Consider the following 15406-nt stretch of genomic DNA (forward strand, 5'->3'; position numbering starts at 1 on the left):
ATTTTTATGTTAGAAAATGATTTTTCAAGCGACAGGAATCAAACTTTAAAGTTTTTGACTTTGTCTCAAGTTGTTTTAAAATTATTTTGTTGCAATCTAATTTTTGAAAACTTTTAGCTGTTGCGATATGTTTTTAAGAGTATTTCTAGCCACGTTGCTTCAAAAGATTTTTCTTTCCTTTTTGTTTGACGTCGATGTCTAAGCAGTAAAATCATACGCTGCTGTTATCGATTGCGTCGGTTACAGTCTGGAAGGCTGATGAAGTAATCAATTGCAGTGAAATCGCTGTCTTTTTAAAAATAACTTCCGAATTTCCAGCGCATTGTTAACGAAATCGAGAGATTATTTTTTTCTCAGAAGTTTTTTAGTGAAAGTACATTGTTTGCTCATCTGTTCATTTTAATTTTCATGAAAAGATTTGATAGAAAAAAAAAAATTAAACTTAAGTCTTTACAAAAAAAAAGGTTCTCCCTTCATTTTAAAAAGTATCTTCTCTGATGAATAAAATATACATGCATGAATAAATTTGATAAACGCATAATAGATACGAATATAAATGGAGTATTCATAACTCGTTCGCTCCCAGTTTTAAATACAATTTAAATCAATCTTGCTACAGCTGTCTTAAATACTGCCATAGTGGATATCTTTCTTTATAAAGGTTTCCTAACGATAAGTTTAAGCGTGTTTTTTTTTTACACTTTTTGCTTAGGCTAATAGAATATCATTGGCCTAATGACTGCGAGCGAAAATGAAAGCAAAGGTATGATTAGCCTCTTTAGCAAGTTAAGATGCAATTCCATTAATTGATGACTAAACCAGAATTAACTTTATTCTTTTCCATAGCCGATGCTCATAGAACTGTTCATAAATCCTTAAGCCAACTTGCACCCATTCCAGAGTCAGTATTACTTTGGTTTGATATTAAAAAGTTATCTCATGAAACTTTAGGCATTACTATTATTGGAGGCAAAGAGTCACAGGCTAAATTTATATATGTAAAATCAGTTGACAAAAACGGAATATGTTCCCAAAGAAACACACTGGAAATAGGTAGGATCATTTGTTTGAATGTATTCTATAATTTCATGAAACGAAACATTTTTCCAGTACTTTCTTTATTTTCCCAGGTGACCAAATTATTATGGTAAACGAACACAATTTCAGAAACGTTACGCACGAAGAAGCAGTTCACACTGTTGTAAAAAATGACCAAAAACTACTTTGAGCTGACCCGAGAAAACTGCTTTGACAGGGTGAAACTACAATGTTTCCTGACTCCAAAAATGTAAAATTTGAAATCTAACTATTTCGTCCGAGAAAATAATTTCGATTTTTATTTTTTAGTACTTTGCACAATAGGGCGAAATGACAGCTTTTCAAATTTTGCATTTTTACAGCATTCAAAAACTCTTCAAAATAAGCATTTATTACTCCAAAACATAACTGTCTAAAATTCACTTGGATAATAGTTTATTCTGACACAACTGATATAGTTTTTCATTAACAAGATGGAAATAATAAACACTTTCTTAAATAATTCTTTTAGTTATTCTAAGCCAAAACACAAAAACAACCTTTTGATTCTAAACACATAAAGAGCAAATGGTACATAAAATAAATTCTTCTCAATATTTGATTCTTCACAAATGCTTGCTGTTGTAGTCCACAACACATGAAAGAAGCCTCTTTGCATACTCAGGATGATTGCGGTCTCTTTTGTATCTCTGCCAATGTGAGCTGAAATTATGATGCATTGGTTCTGTTGCCTGCTCACTAAAGATCCCCAAGAGAGCCCTTTTGATCTCAATGAATTGCTTCACATGGAAGAAAACAGCATGAACTTTTGGAGTCACACTGATGTTCATGATTGCCAAATATGAGTCTCTGAAGCGATCAATTTTTTCAGAAAATTCATCCTCCAGAACCATACCAAAACATGCTGTCACTACAGACTTAAACTTTCGAAGGGCATCAATGATTCCAAAGACTTGAAAAGCAGACTCAGTCTCTGCAATTCTTTGAAGGAGGTCAAGATTGCTGAGAAGCTTGTGACAGGCATTCCCTGCAAACTGCCCACCATGGTATGGTTCTTGTTGAATGTGGAGAGCTGAGGGCCACTTGACAACATTGGGCCAAACTTCTGTCATGGCTTTGTACATGTGATTGACCACACCAAGGAGAAGATGGAGTTCCATTGGTGGTATGAGCTCCAAGATGAGTTTGTTTTCAGAACCAGATAGCAAAGGCTCATGCACTACATTGCCAAAAGATCTTGCCTTTTTGATATCACCACCAGACTTAGCAAACTCTTGATAACAGGCAACAAGTGAGCCTAGTGTCCTCAAAGATCCTGATTGAGAAAGATGCTTTGATTCTGTGTTGCACCAAGAGCAAGGGTGAGTACTTGCATGGCTCTGAAGGCCACAAAGGATGTTGGCAAGTTTCATGTCGCATGAGACAACAAAGTTGACTTTGTCTAACTTGATTAAAGACAAGATCTGCCTCACATTTTCAAAGTTTTCTGGTAGTCCTTCTGATAAAGCCACAAGCATTTGACGCTTTACACTACTGTCTTTGGCAGTCCTCTGAGTTAAAAGCTTTTTCCGTGGTGGTGACCTTGAATCACAGTGAGAATCCAACTCCATGATGCCAAGAGAAACTTTCAGAAATCCTCCACCTCCATCAATTCCCAACTTGACAATATGATTCTGGAAAACTCTTCGAGAAAGCAGGACTTCATTCAAAAGCTCGGCAAGATCCTTGCAATGCACAACTACAAAGTCAGTGGAGTTACTCTCTGATAAAACTTGGATGCTGGTTCGAGTAAAAAACTCAGACAACTGTTTGCCAATGGCTTCAAACTTAGCTAGAAAACTAGTCTCCACAATCTTGGTGTCACTGACTCTGTTGATGGTTGATGCCAATTTCTTCATGCCAAGGTTGGACAGTCCTGTGTTTAGCTGAACTTGTACAAGATCTTCAGTTTTGATGCTGGGTTCGGGAAAAAGAGCTCTTGCACTTGAGCTTCCTAAAAATGAAATTATATTAACACTTTTTGTAATTTTAAGTTTTAAAATTAAAGGTATTCCCTCTGAACCTGCCATCTTTATATGTATATATAAAAGTATCACCTGTTTTAACTCTAAGTGGTGGGCCGCCTTTAGGATGCGATATTTTGGCAGTACCACCAGGTGTGGAAGGTTTAGTAGAGATGACTTGAGTAGCTATTTGCTCTGCAGCGAGTGGATTAGCTGTAGCTAGCTGCTTGAGATTCTCTCTAAAAGTGAATGGAGTGCACTGATGTGGCAGACCTCTTCCAACTAGACTCAAACAATCACCACATCTTTGAGGGGTACAATCTTCCACAGGTTTAGAATAGTCCACTGGGCTCTTCTCATTCAACTTCAAATGTCCAACTTGACAAATAAGACAGTTGCAACCTTGATCTCTTGTTGGTGGTCTAACTTTTATAGATGAGAAAGGAAACAAAGGTGGCAGGTTAACATCTTTTCCTTCATCTTTTCTCCGAAGAATTGTTCGACATGAGTCACAAATGCCTCTTGGCACTCTGGTATCAGTCAAATCAAGACTTGTATGGTAATGCTTGAGGATCTTTTCAACAAGGAACTGTGTCAACTCTCGAGAGCACTTCTTCAGACACAAGACACAGACAGATTTCCGACAATCTTCATGATTTTTTGAAAAATTTGGCATTTTGAAATTTTTCTCACACAACTGATAAGTGAAACACTTTAAATAAACATGTTCACTGCCAATTCCCGGAATTTTTAGCTTATTTACAATTTTGATGCAACAAAATGTTTATAATATAGTTTAACCATGAAATTGTAGGTAAAATTTTATCTTCTGAGTTAAAATAAATACAAATTATACTTGCTATATAGACTGTTATGTTTTAGAGTAATAAATGTTAATTTTGGAGAGTTTTTGAATGCTGTAAAAATGCAAAATTTGAAAAGCTGTCATTTTGCCCTATTGTGCAAAGTACTAAAAACTAAAAATCAAAATTATTTTCTTGGACGAAATAGTTAGATTTCAAATTTTACATTTTTGGAGTCAGGAAACATTGTAGTTTCACCCTGTCAAACCGGTTTTCTCGGGTCAGCTCAAAGTAGTTTTTGGTCATTTTTTACAACAGTGTTCAAATGTTGAGAGAATCAAAAACCCATGTCAAGATTATGGTTTCAAGACTTGTCTACAAAAAACGCAAAACTAGCAGTAAAATATTAAAGTTTTTTTCTTGCAAAAGTATTAATGGTATCAGTAATAATTACAATTATTATTTTTCTTTTCACACAAATTTGAATGGTCTATGGATAACTCAAGAGCAAATCGTGTTTTCAAACACTTTTTCTACAGAAGAGCCGGCAGTGCTGGAGAATAAACAAATTTGGGGCAAAATCATATAGATAAATTTTACGAGTGGAGCTTATTTCTTATTATCTTCTTAAAAGAACTTCCTCAATTGTTCAAGATTGTGAAGTGTTTTCAAAAAGTTTATGAAAGAGGTGTTCTTAAATTGTAGACCTTCTCTCCCTTGTCAGTTGTCAGTAATAGATGAGCAAGTGAACTTTAACAGCAGCGTAATGAACTGTTCATTGGGTCCAACAAGATTTCTATAAAATTTTGCATTTGATCATGAAATATGTTTATCTCTTTTATAGTAAAAAAAAGAACATGCTTTGTCTTTTATAAATAAAAAATCCACGTTTGTCTCTTTAATTTTCGCAAAAACCAGTTTGATTGTAATTTTGAACGCTACAAATTTGAAAAATCGCATAAATTGAGAGAACTTATGATCATGAAGTTAATATAAAAATAATTTTGCGAATTGCAAGAAAATATATTTTAAAAACATCTGGTTATTCAAAGGTGAAAAATTTGCAAAAAAAAAAAAAAAAGTCTTTCAGCTCTTTAAAACCGAATACAGAATTACTTATTCAATACATTAGTATAGGAACATGTGTTACCTTAACATGAAGTTATTCATTGACTTATGTAACTTAATCCATTAAGGCCTGGTGTACACTCAAGTGTACAAAATAAAAAAAAAAAAAAAAATAACTTTAAACAGATCTCGTTTACGCAATAATTTGAACTGACATATTAAGAAGACATGAAAGTTTAAAATTTTTCCTGAGTTGCGTTATGGGATTGCAACAAATGGGATTGCAACAAAAAAATTCATTTAGAATAGCGACAAGGTGACTTTTCTTTTAGTGATGAAGCAGCTTGTGAGTGCTTCTTTTCTTTAGTTTGTTAAATTATCTTTAGATATGTTTATCTTTTCTAACTCAGCTCAATTTATATTTTTGCCTTTTTTTTATGTTCTTTTTTAAAACTTCTTGTACAATTACACAAGTAACTTTATGAAAAATATTTTTAATCCATCATTTTTTTATTGTAAGATTTTTTAAAATTAATTAGTAAGCATAATTTGCCTTATAGCATTTGATACAGGTTTTTTACTAAGGGTTGACTAATTTTTTATATTCAGTGTGTTACGTTTGCCAATCAAGTTTGACCCTCGATCATCATCACCTACAGATTCATCAAGAAAGTGATTATAGACTGAAAAGTAATACTAATGAAGAAATAACAGAGGAGGAGAGCAGCTCAGCCAAAAGTGAATTACCTAGACCAATTAAAAAACAAAAAAAAAAAGAAAGAAAAAAAAACTCAAAAAATAAAGTCTCTGAAGAAATCTAAAATGCCTTTGCAATCAAAAAGTTTTCACCATCTAGAAAATCCGATGATGTTACGTAGTTTACAATGGCTTTTAACTAACAATGCCTGTAAATATGTTTTTAATGTTTTCGATGACCATTTTTGAGGAATATCTTTGTGGACTTATACCCAATACAAATAACGCAAAAATTTGTGAAAGGCAAAATTTTTTTTTTAAGAGAAGAATTTAGGATAAACTAAGTTTGCTTGAAAAATACAATGCTACTAGACAACAAATAGTCACCAAGTTTGGATAATATACTCTCTCTAGATTCTACTCAACTACACTATAAGATGACTTGTAGTTACCAGATTAGATAAAAAATCTAATCAAATTCTTTAGCTAGTTAAAAATGCCATAATGATCATTATTTTCAACTGAACTGAATGTTTATGCATATAAAGGTCTTCTGATTCTGATTATTTTGGTAATATTGATGCTGATCTCGGATACCAGCTAGATGGTGCTGACGCTCTAGTTTTAATAAAAAAATTAACTGCTTCCCCACCATTTTTTGAGTGATAAATCTAGTGATTTCAAATAATTATCTTTTTTAATATAATCATTCTTATAAGTGAATAAGCCTAAATCAAACAAACTGCAAATTGTAAAACCCTTGATTCTTTCAAGATATGCTTGAAGAAATACATGTCCCCAGTCCAGATCAAAATAAAAGGCAAAGTATTGTAGAACTCTTAGTCCCAGGCATTTTATATAATTTAGAGTGTACTTTTATTATTATCATAAATTAGTATCTTCATTTTTAGGTTGATATTGTTTACTGACACTTTTCATGAGCACAGTTTTTAAATCATAATTATGTAATCAGAATTTTTTTCTGAATATAATATTCTTTGTCTGATCGGTGAAGGTTTTTTTTTTGCAAATTGTAAAACTGGGTTTATGTTTTATTATTATCGACAGGAAGGGACCATAGCGAACTAGGATTCTGGAGTCTAGGAAATGTTATGTAAGCAAAAAGAGGTACCCCTCGGGCCAGGAGTAAGAAAGAAGGAACAAACCTATATTTCTTTTTTTTTATGAAAGTTTTCAAACAGGTACCAACATATCTATCACAAGAAAACGAGGCAAGCATACTGAAGAAGAGATCATAAAAAACTTATTCCTTGTATATTACCGCATTAATAATTGTAATTATACAACAATAAAATATTTTGAGTCTGAATTGTCTATGAGCCTTCTGTATGAGCTATACAAAAAATTTTCTCAGGAAAGGGGACGCGAAGAAGCTAAAAACATTTTTTGACAGAACTTAACATTTCTTTTCATCACAGAAAAATTGAATGGTGTAAAAAATGTGAGTTCTTTCAAAAACTAAGTACTGAAGTTACTTTATGCGACTTTAAGCAGGCTTAGCATTTTGATCATGTTGACCTTGTAGAAGATTCGTGAAGAGCTTTAAAATAGATAAAGTCAGGCTACCTTATTCTCAGTTTCGGTTTAGAAATAATGCTTCCTAAGGCTGGGGAGTCTAACTTCTCTTATATTAGAAAGCTGTGTGCTTACAATATGCGTGCCTATCTTTCATTAGATAAATCTAATTTCTGTTATATCTGCTCTGAAAGCCAAAAGTTAGAGTAGAAATCTTTAAATAAAGTATTGTATGGAGGGAGAACTACAATAAAAACGACGATCGATAAAAACATACACAAGATGAGTCACCAACTCTTCACATAAGTAAACTGTAAAGCGTAAGAAAAACTAAATACAGCTGGCAAAAACGTTAACACTGAGACGCGTAAATGATAAAGCAAAAAAGAATTAAGTTAAAAACAACTGAGAAAAGACGTAAACGCGAAGACTCGTTAAACAATAAAGCGACAATTAGAAAAGTCAAAAACAACTACCAGAAAAGACTTATACACGATGATTCACCGATCTATCATGTAAGTGAACGATAAAACGGAAAGAAGAAAAGTTAAAGACAAAAGTTACGAATATAAATCAAAATAAATAAACATTGTCCTGGAGCTACAATCAAAATAGAGGATTGTAGCTCCAGGACAATGTTTATTTGTTTTAATTTTTAGGTTTGTTTTTGTAGCCAAAGGTGAGAAAAACTACTTTCTTAAGTTTCATTGAGTTTAATGATAATAAATGTAAAGTTTTTATTTTTAAAAAAGACTTTTTTTTTTTTAATTATTTGTTCGTTGCTTCCTCATGTACACTTTAAGTGTACAGAATTTGATTTCTGAACTTCGTGTTTGCAAACAAAACTATTGTTATTTTGTTTTAGTTTCAACCCAAGTAGACATGAGTAAGAAAATTTGTTTAAAATATTGCTTTTTATGCCACAGGCCATAAAGATTTAATGTCAAGAAATTATAAACACTTTCTGTTCAGGTTCAATTTCTCTTTTTGCGTCCACTTCAATTTTGTTCAGAACTGAAAGTTAAATCTACAAAAAAAATGTCTTTTTAAGTACTCTTTTCACACGTGTTTGCAAAGAAAAAAACAATAAAAAAAACCCAGAAATTCTGTACCAATCAAAAATGCTATGCTTTACTAATCTAATATCCAGCATGCAAAAAAAAAAAAAAAAAAAAGCATAGACCATTTTAAGCAAAGCTAAAAGATAAATGTAACCAAAGTTTGAACCTTTGTGTAGGATCTTAAGGGAGATGCTCAGGAAAATGCCACACCAGTGGCGGTTGATGTTTTAAATCAACACTATGCTCTTAATCAAATCATTTTACTCGCGTTTCAAATTTTACATTAAGTTAGTTTATAATAATTTTTGCAACTGCAACATCGGTATAATTATCAACGCCAATAGAGGAAATGAATATGTGTAATAATTGTGGCAGTTGTTAAAGTTGGCGTTACTTAGTTTGACTTTATGTTGTAGAATGACTTTATTTTAAATACCTTTCATTTGAACATCATTAAAATATATATAATGAGTGGATGCATCAGCTTTTTCAACAAAAAAGAAAAAGCAGATACATCCACTCATTCAGTCAGATTTGACACTCATCGGGTACATTTTGCGACCATATGCTCATAAACTCATTGTAGTTGAACAAGATGAAAAAAATAAATAAAGTTCTCCACCAACGCAACTTACCATTATGAATTAGAGCTGCTACATAAATTATAATGGTTATATAAATTATATTGAAAAATCATAAATTAAATAAATTATTCTATATAATTTATGATTTTTAAACTTTTAATTTCAAGAGTTTTGAAAAAGTTATTGGGGATTTATTTCTCAAAAATAGCATGTTAGAAAATATTTAGTGAAAATTAATTCAGTGGTTTTATTCGTTGGTTATACCTTTAATTTGTAAAAACATACTTTCAAGGATGCAGTATTTTAAAGCATTAAACTAATTTTGTTAATTTCCCAAAAATTTTGAACTATATGGTTTTTATTTGTCAAAAATCGAAATTGGTTTCTACTAGGTAAAAACCAGTTTCGAGGTTTGACATGTAAAGCTTGTGTTGTTGGCAATTTGAGTTGAAGACATTAATGGATTAAACTTTTCTGAGAGCAAATGCCTGTTGATTGATGCTGTTTTTGTTAAGTAGAAATATCTCAATATACTGAAGACTAATGGAAACCAGCGTGCAAATAGGTGAAACATTTACTGTTTTCTAATACCGGTTTAAGAAGCAGAAAAAAATTTTCTTTAAATAAATTGTTGAAGCTCATGCCTTTGTAATATTTGGTAAGACCTGCCTTATGCACTTGGTTAACAAGGAGTTAAACACGTGTTCCTTCAACCATTACATGAATGTATCATGCTCCATCAAAACAGAATCAGAAATTGAATACTAAACCATTATCCCATTCCCAAAGGAACTTAAATCCATGCACTTTTATTGAATCTTTTTGCTGTGAGAGTACCATTGTTGAGACTGATCCCTTGAAACTTGTATTGTCGCTGTTCTTGCGACCTATTAGTATTGAGAATGAAATGCCATATTTGAATATCTTCTTAATTGTACGACTTTTTGAACATGAATGTTTCATAAACAAGTCATGTTTTTGTAGATTAAGTTTGAAGAAACAGAAACTGAAACTAACACTTACGAGAAATTAAATTAACTAAACAAAACATGTTTTTAACTACTTATGAAGAATATAAATTAGTGAACTACTTATGAAGAATAGAAACTAGTGAACTACTTATGAAGAATGTAAATTAGTGAACTACAATGTTAAAGAACAATGTTGGAAATTATTTTATCTGGATTTCGGTTTCTGAACTTTTAGGTTTGCAAACCACAGAGTTTGCAAACCAAAGGGTTTACAAAAGTTTAAGACTCTTTTCAACTTTAAAAAAAAGTGGACCTGAATTTAATTTGCTAATTATTTTGACATATTCGAATAGAAAAAGATAATTCTCTTTCTATTGCGTTTTTATTTTTAAAATAATTTTAATCGTTACGATTTTATTTTGTTATTTTGATCAGTGATCAAAAAATTAGTGTGTTTTATTTGCGCCATTTTTACTCTTTATCTAAAAGAAATAAAATCAGCTTTATTGTACGTTATTTGAAGATTTTCTTTGTAGACAGTAATTTTGCAGATAAATAAAGATGCTACCAATAGAAATGAAAAAGTTGATAATTCTGAAAAGAAAAAAGTTGATAATTCTGAAAAGTAGACAGTAATTTTGCAGATGACTAAAGATGCTACAAATAGAAATGAAAAAGTTGATAATTCTGAAAAGAAGAAAAAGAAGAAGAAAAATAGGCGGAGGAAGAGGAAGAGGAAAAGAAGGAGGAAGAGGAGGAGGAAAAGGAAGAAGAGGAGGAGAATGATGGAGTAGATGGGTAAATATTTCAAGGAGATAAAAATCAAATTAGTCATATTAACAGCTCTACTGTCTTAAATGATGAACTATCTAAAAAGTCTGCGCTATCTGAAAATATAAACGTGTTAAAATCACCTTCAAATTTAGCAAACAGCGTTACAAATTGTTTGACTAATTTGTTGAGTGATGGTTTATCTTCTGTAAATAAAGATATCTTACGTAAGATAAAGTTGTTGAGACTCCTCAATCGTTATCTACTAACACTATTCTTAAAAAGGAAGAGCGATCTAATGATAGCCCTCTCTTACTAGCGCCATTTGTAAATACCCCTCAAGATGCCTGTTTAAATGTCACTAAGAAGAATGAATGCCAAAAATAATCAATTAAATCTAAGCCTCTTTTTGATAATGACGATGATCTTAAGTATTTTATGACTATTAGCAAGGTAAAAATTTCATAAAAGTTTGCATAATTTCCTAAAAGTCTATTTAATTTCATTTAAAGTTCTTGTCGTGCTTTACGATAAAAATGACACCTAAATCAAACAATATAACATAAGGATTATATTATAAATTAATTCTGAAATAAATATTTACTTATGATTAGCAAAGCGACAGGACATAGTCGCAGTCCGCCGCTATTATTTGAAAGTGATGATGGTGATACCAATTGGATATAGAACAAATAAAATTTTATACTTTTGTTCATTATTCGTTTTTATCTACGTGTTAACATTGAGAGAAAATCTTCTTTTAATCAGAATCTTTGAAAGCATACAAATTCTGTTACTAATAAAGACAGCTGACATTTTTTTTTCTGTTATAATTTATTACTTTAAAGTGTGTTCTTTAAACTTTTTTAATTCTGGTTTACAGTTATTGCCTAAACTATTCTTTTTACTTTTATTTTTTTATAATAAATAACATTATTTCTTAAATGCTCTCTTAAACTATGTTGGTTTATGTTAAATATTATTTGAATAAGATTTACCTTGATTTTAATTTAATCAGTTATTCAAAAAAGCTGAATCAGTTTTTCAAAAAACAGATACGAATTTACTGAATCTTGAAAAATAATTCCAAATTGATTTTCTTAACATTCCTTACAAATCTTGCTTATCTCCTTTTTTCTTTACATATCAGGAGTTTATAAAATAGTATTCTAGTTAAAAATAGTAATACAAAAGAAGTTTATCGAAATGATGGAGTTCTAAAAACAAAGTTGCTTAAGTCATGGATTCCCGGTGTTTAATTTTGTATAATTACATCGACTTTTATCCAGCAAAAATTTTAAAATGATTTTAAACGAAACATTAAATATAAAAGTCTCTTTTATCATTCTCCTATACTGCTATGCTTATAAAACAGACCGTATCGAAATAAACAAAAAAATTGAGCTTGGTTCGTTTTCGTGTTTATTAGATAATTAAATTTAAACAAAAATTTAAGATTAAAATTTACGGTAGACCGGGGCAAGTTGGCTCTATGAGCAAGATGGCCCTTTTGAGTTAATTCACAGGCTATGCCCTAGGGTGCGCAAGGAATCAAAAGGGAGAATTTTAGCATTTCTCAGAAGTATCAAATACGTAGTGTAGCATCTTTTTATCAATTTTGAATAAGCTTGAACAGTATACTTGGTGTGTTTGAGTTCACCTGTCTTTGAATATGGCGTTATCTTATCGTATCGTATCGTGTTTTAAGTGTTTTATTTGTAAGTATTTAGGCTTAAAGTTTGAGAGTTATTTTAATAAACAATATTACACAGTATCTTTGGTTAATTTGAAAAAAAAATCATTTTTACTCTACACATGGCAATAGGGCAGGTTGACCCAGCGCAAAAATTGGCCATGTAGGTTAACGCGCCCGATTTACACGTACACCTCTTTGATTCATATTAAATATGAATCAAATGGTGTACGCGTAAATCGGGCGCGTTAACCCACATGGCCAATCTTTAAATCATATAAAATGGAGAAAATATTTTTAAGAGTTTAAAGGGGAGTTTACAATCTATACTCTATGCAAAACACAAATGCAAATCACTCAAGAACACGAATGTTGGGATTAGCGCCAATCACGTAAAACATTTTCACCCAATATCTTGCAACACGAGTCGTTTAAGCAGAAAACAATGAAAATAATTTCTTTACAGCTATTAACTGTGCAGTATGTTGAACTCGAAGGTAAGTGCTTATTATAGTATTTTTCTAATGTGTACTAAATGTTCAACCCGTTGCTGATCATAAGTTAATAGCAATTTTATAATGCAATAGTTTTCTAGTAGAATGTGAGCCAACTTGGAGTCACTTTATATTTACACATTGTAAATATGTAAATATAAAGTATACGACAATCGCTTCATACTTTGAGAAAAAAAAAATTTAACAGTTTAGGTTTTACAGAAAAACATCCGTTAATTACTAAAAACAAGGGGATTATCAGTTTGCTTGGTAAGACAAAGCTTCTTAGCAACTGAATTTTTAAATAAGGTTTATCGAAAATATTGATAAAGTTGAAGAAGAGGGTAATACAAAACTAAAGCCAATGTTGGCTTTAATTTTGTATCACCTTCAACATGAAATGAAAACAAAAAAACCTGTATTGCCATACTCTGCAATGTTACTGACTGGAAAGAAATGTTAATAAATAAACACAGTTAATAAATGAAGAACATTTCTCTCTATATACACATATAACTGATGCATTAAAAACAAAAAAGCAAACATTTTGTCAAAGCTAGAAATAAAAGAACTTCAAATAAACTACTTCCATTTAATACCAATTAAAAATAAATAACTTAAATTGTAATGAAATTATTTAAAGCACTAAATGCCACTTAATTTCAGTAAAACTACATATAGCATATAATAAAATAAATAAAATCTACCTAGTAAAATGTATATAAAAGTTCTTGCAATTTATCCATGTTTTGAACAGCCTTACTAGCTGTTGGATTATATTCATAACAACATTTCATCTCAAGCAAAAATATATTTTTAATTAACTTAGGGCTTTTGGAAATATGCAACCAACTTCATGTCTTTGGGTTGAATAGTTATGCGCTTTGCATGTATTGCACAAATGTTAGCATCCTGTAAATATCTGATGCCAAATGCTTCAGTGGACTCTTGTAAAGCAGATAGTGCATGTGTTTGTATGCGCAAATCATAAGCAGACATTCCCAACAAAATTTCTTTTACCAAGCGACAAAATGATAGTTTTGGAATTAACAAGTGATCTGTTTTCTGGTAATATCTTATTTCCTTCAATGCTTTAATTCCAGGTCGACTTCGTCTAAACATTTTATGCAATATTAAGTATTTTTTGATTTTTATTATGCATGACAACTATTTTTTTAGATTGTTTATAATGTGCTAAATAACAGATTGTGAAAGTAAATTACATAAAATTAGTATGTGTAAAAAAACTGCTGCCAGTCAGTAATTGAAACTCATAAATTTTAATTTTGAAATTAGAGTTATGAAGATGTAGAAGAAAGATAAAGAAAGAGCCAATCAGAAAGAACTATTTCAGCTCAAATTTTGAGATCATTTATATTAAGTTATATTTCTTATTAAAATCAAGTCTTCAAAAACTTTTAAGCAGTTAGATTTTAAAGTTGTGAAATTGAAATTAAAAATGATTAAAAGGAGTTAACAAATATTTACTTTCCCTTTGATCTTAAAAAAATTACAAAACTTTCAAAGACTTATAAATGTTTTTTCTATTTTTCTGTTTAAAAATCTGTAAGGCTTTTAGTGCTTGACACCAAAATGCATTACAAAGATACAACCATATCATAAATTGCATAAATCATGGTCCACAGTCACATTACAAATATAAACCATGGATCACAAACCCAGAAATATCATGGGTTTAGAAATGAAGACAACAGCGCCATAGTAAAAAAGATGCCACACACTCATGTAAAACTCCATTATCAATAATAATTTTAAAAAAATCTCAAAACATATAACTATCTACCTTACTCCTGTTCCAGTATCATCTTTTGATTGCATGTTTTTTTTCTCAGGGGTTTCAACAGCTCTTTTTTGTTTTGAAACCACCGTTTTGTTAGGACTTTTCACTTCACTTTTTTTGCGCTTTGCAACCACCATTACTGGAGATGCACTCTTTCTTTTCTTTGGCTTAGAAAGAGGTGTAGATGTTGATGTTGGTGTTTTAAGCTTTATTTCATTGGGGCGAGATTGATGTTTACTTTTTGTCATTCTATATATATAATCATTCTAATATAAGATCTATTGATTTACATATAACCATATCTCCTTCATTTCTTGCATGTTAAAAAAATTACATATGGTATTAGACCTTTTTTGAAAAACATAAAGTACACTAATTTATAATAGAGAAAAGTTAAAAAATTGTAAAAAGCATTCTTGTTGTAGTTTTTTTTGCAAGTCGTGTATTATTCAAAGATCATTTACATCATATAAATTAGTTTTTGTTTGTTATCATTACAGTTCTCAATCACTTCTCAAGAGACAATAGTTTTGTTAATTTTAGGTCCTCCATAATTTTTCTCTTTAAAAAGTATGTAAATTATTTTAAAAAATGAAAAGACAACTGTTAAACATTTTTTAGAGAAATTAAAAAATGAAATTAGAAACTACTTTATGTTGGTCACAAAAAATAATTGATCCAACAATTCTTCAAATAAATTAATAAAGAATTGTGCTTGTGTTTAACAAGTTTGTATGTCAATATATACAAAACTGTATAACTTTTAGCATGAGTGTGTGGGAATTAAATTATGCCCACATATATTATGTAAGCATGATCATTTGAACTCAGGATTCATATAAAAATTATTGTTTACACTCTAGGTACCTTTTACTATCCACACCTCT

At 30.6% G+C, this 15406-nt stretch overlaps 3 protein-coding genes and 1 long non-coding RNA gene across 5 annotated transcripts; 2 read left to right on the forward strand and 2 right to left on the reverse strand.

Moving 5' to 3' along the window:
- The first annotated feature begins 483 nt into the window (after positions 1-483).
- Positions 484-4646, forward strand: LOC149883220 (alpha-1-syntrophin-like). The gene is made up of 5 exons (XM_090101028.1): positions 484-763; positions 847-1053; positions 1131-1189; positions 4164-4255; positions 4550-4646. The coding sequence occupies exons 1-5, from the start codon at positions 736-738 to the stop codon at positions 4644-4646; spliced, it is 483 nt and encodes a 160-aa protein (XP_089957154.1). The 5' UTR covers positions 484-735.
- LOC145185335 (uncharacterized) lies at positions 1568-3816 on the reverse strand. The gene is made up of 2 exons (XM_080061212.2): positions 3135-3816; positions 1568-3031 (listed from the first exon to the last, which is right to left on the reverse strand). The coding sequence occupies exons 1-2, from the start codon at positions 3715-3717 to the stop codon at positions 1644-1646; spliced, it is 1971 nt and encodes a 656-aa protein (XP_079917338.2). The 5' UTR covers positions 3718-3816; the 3' UTR covers positions 1568-1643.
- Positions 4647-5029: 383 nt separating the features above from the next.
- On the forward strand, positions 5030-6614 carry LOC149883221 (uncharacterized). 2 transcript variants are annotated; one of them, XR_016456451.1, is made up of 2 exons: positions 5030-5258; positions 5522-6614. It is a non-coding gene; the product is annotated as an uncharacterized LOC149883221 (long non-coding RNA). The 2 variants fall into 2 exon arrangements; XR_016456450.1 differs by having other exon boundaries at positions 5093-5228.
- Positions 6615-13139: 6525 nt separating this feature from the next.
- Positions 13140-15161, reverse strand: LOC145181477 (histone H3.3-like type 2). The gene is made up of 2 exons (XM_080056573.2): positions 14523-15161; positions 13140-13832 (listed from the first exon to the last, which is right to left on the reverse strand). The coding sequence occupies exons 1-2, from the start codon at positions 14765-14767 to the stop codon at positions 13544-13546; spliced, it is 534 nt and encodes a 177-aa protein (XP_079912699.2). The 5' UTR covers positions 14768-15161; the 3' UTR covers positions 13140-13543.
- Positions 15162-15406: the final 245 nt, after the last annotated feature.

The sequence above is a fragment of the Hydra viridissima genome, unplaced genomic scaffold (genome assembly GCF_058129835.1).
Source record: "Hydra viridissima isolate aposymbiotic clone 2 unplaced genomic scaffold, HvirCarnegie_v1 scaffold_10, whole genome shotgun sequence".
Lineage (NCBI taxonomy): Eukaryota > Metazoa > Cnidaria > Hydrozoa > Anthoathecata > Hydridae > Hydra > Hydra viridissima.

Excerpts from the sequence above, each read along its gene's own strand:
- LOC145185335 (XM_080061212.2), bottom strand. The coding sequence starts at position 3,717 with ATGCCAAATTTTTCAAAAAATCATGAAGATTGTCGGAAATCTGTCTGT. Across the intron at positions 3,032-3,134 it reads ACCACTTAGAGTTAAAACAG|GAAGCTCAAGTGCAAGAGCT; the intron begins GTGATACTTTTA and ends TTTCATTTTTAG.
- LOC145181477 (XM_080056573.2), bottom strand. The coding sequence starts at position 14,767 with ATGACAAAAAGTAAACATCAATCTCGCCCCAATGAAATAAAGCTTAAA. Across the intron at positions 13,833-14,522 it reads GATACTGGAACAGGAGTAAG|ACGAAGTCGACCTGGAATTA; the intron begins GTAGATAGTTAT and ends TAAAATGTTTAG.
- LOC149883220 (XM_090101028.1), top strand. The coding sequence starts at position 736 with ATGACTGCGAGCGAAAATGAAAGCAAAG. Across the intron at positions 764-846 it reads GAGCGAAAATGAAAGCAAAG|CCGATGCTCATAGAACTGTT; the intron begins GTATGATTAGCC and ends TCTTTTCCATAG. Across the intron at positions 1,190-4,163 it reads ACGTTACGCACGAAGAAGCA|GTTCAAATGTTGAGAGAATC; the intron begins GTTCACACTGTT and ends TTTTACAACAGT.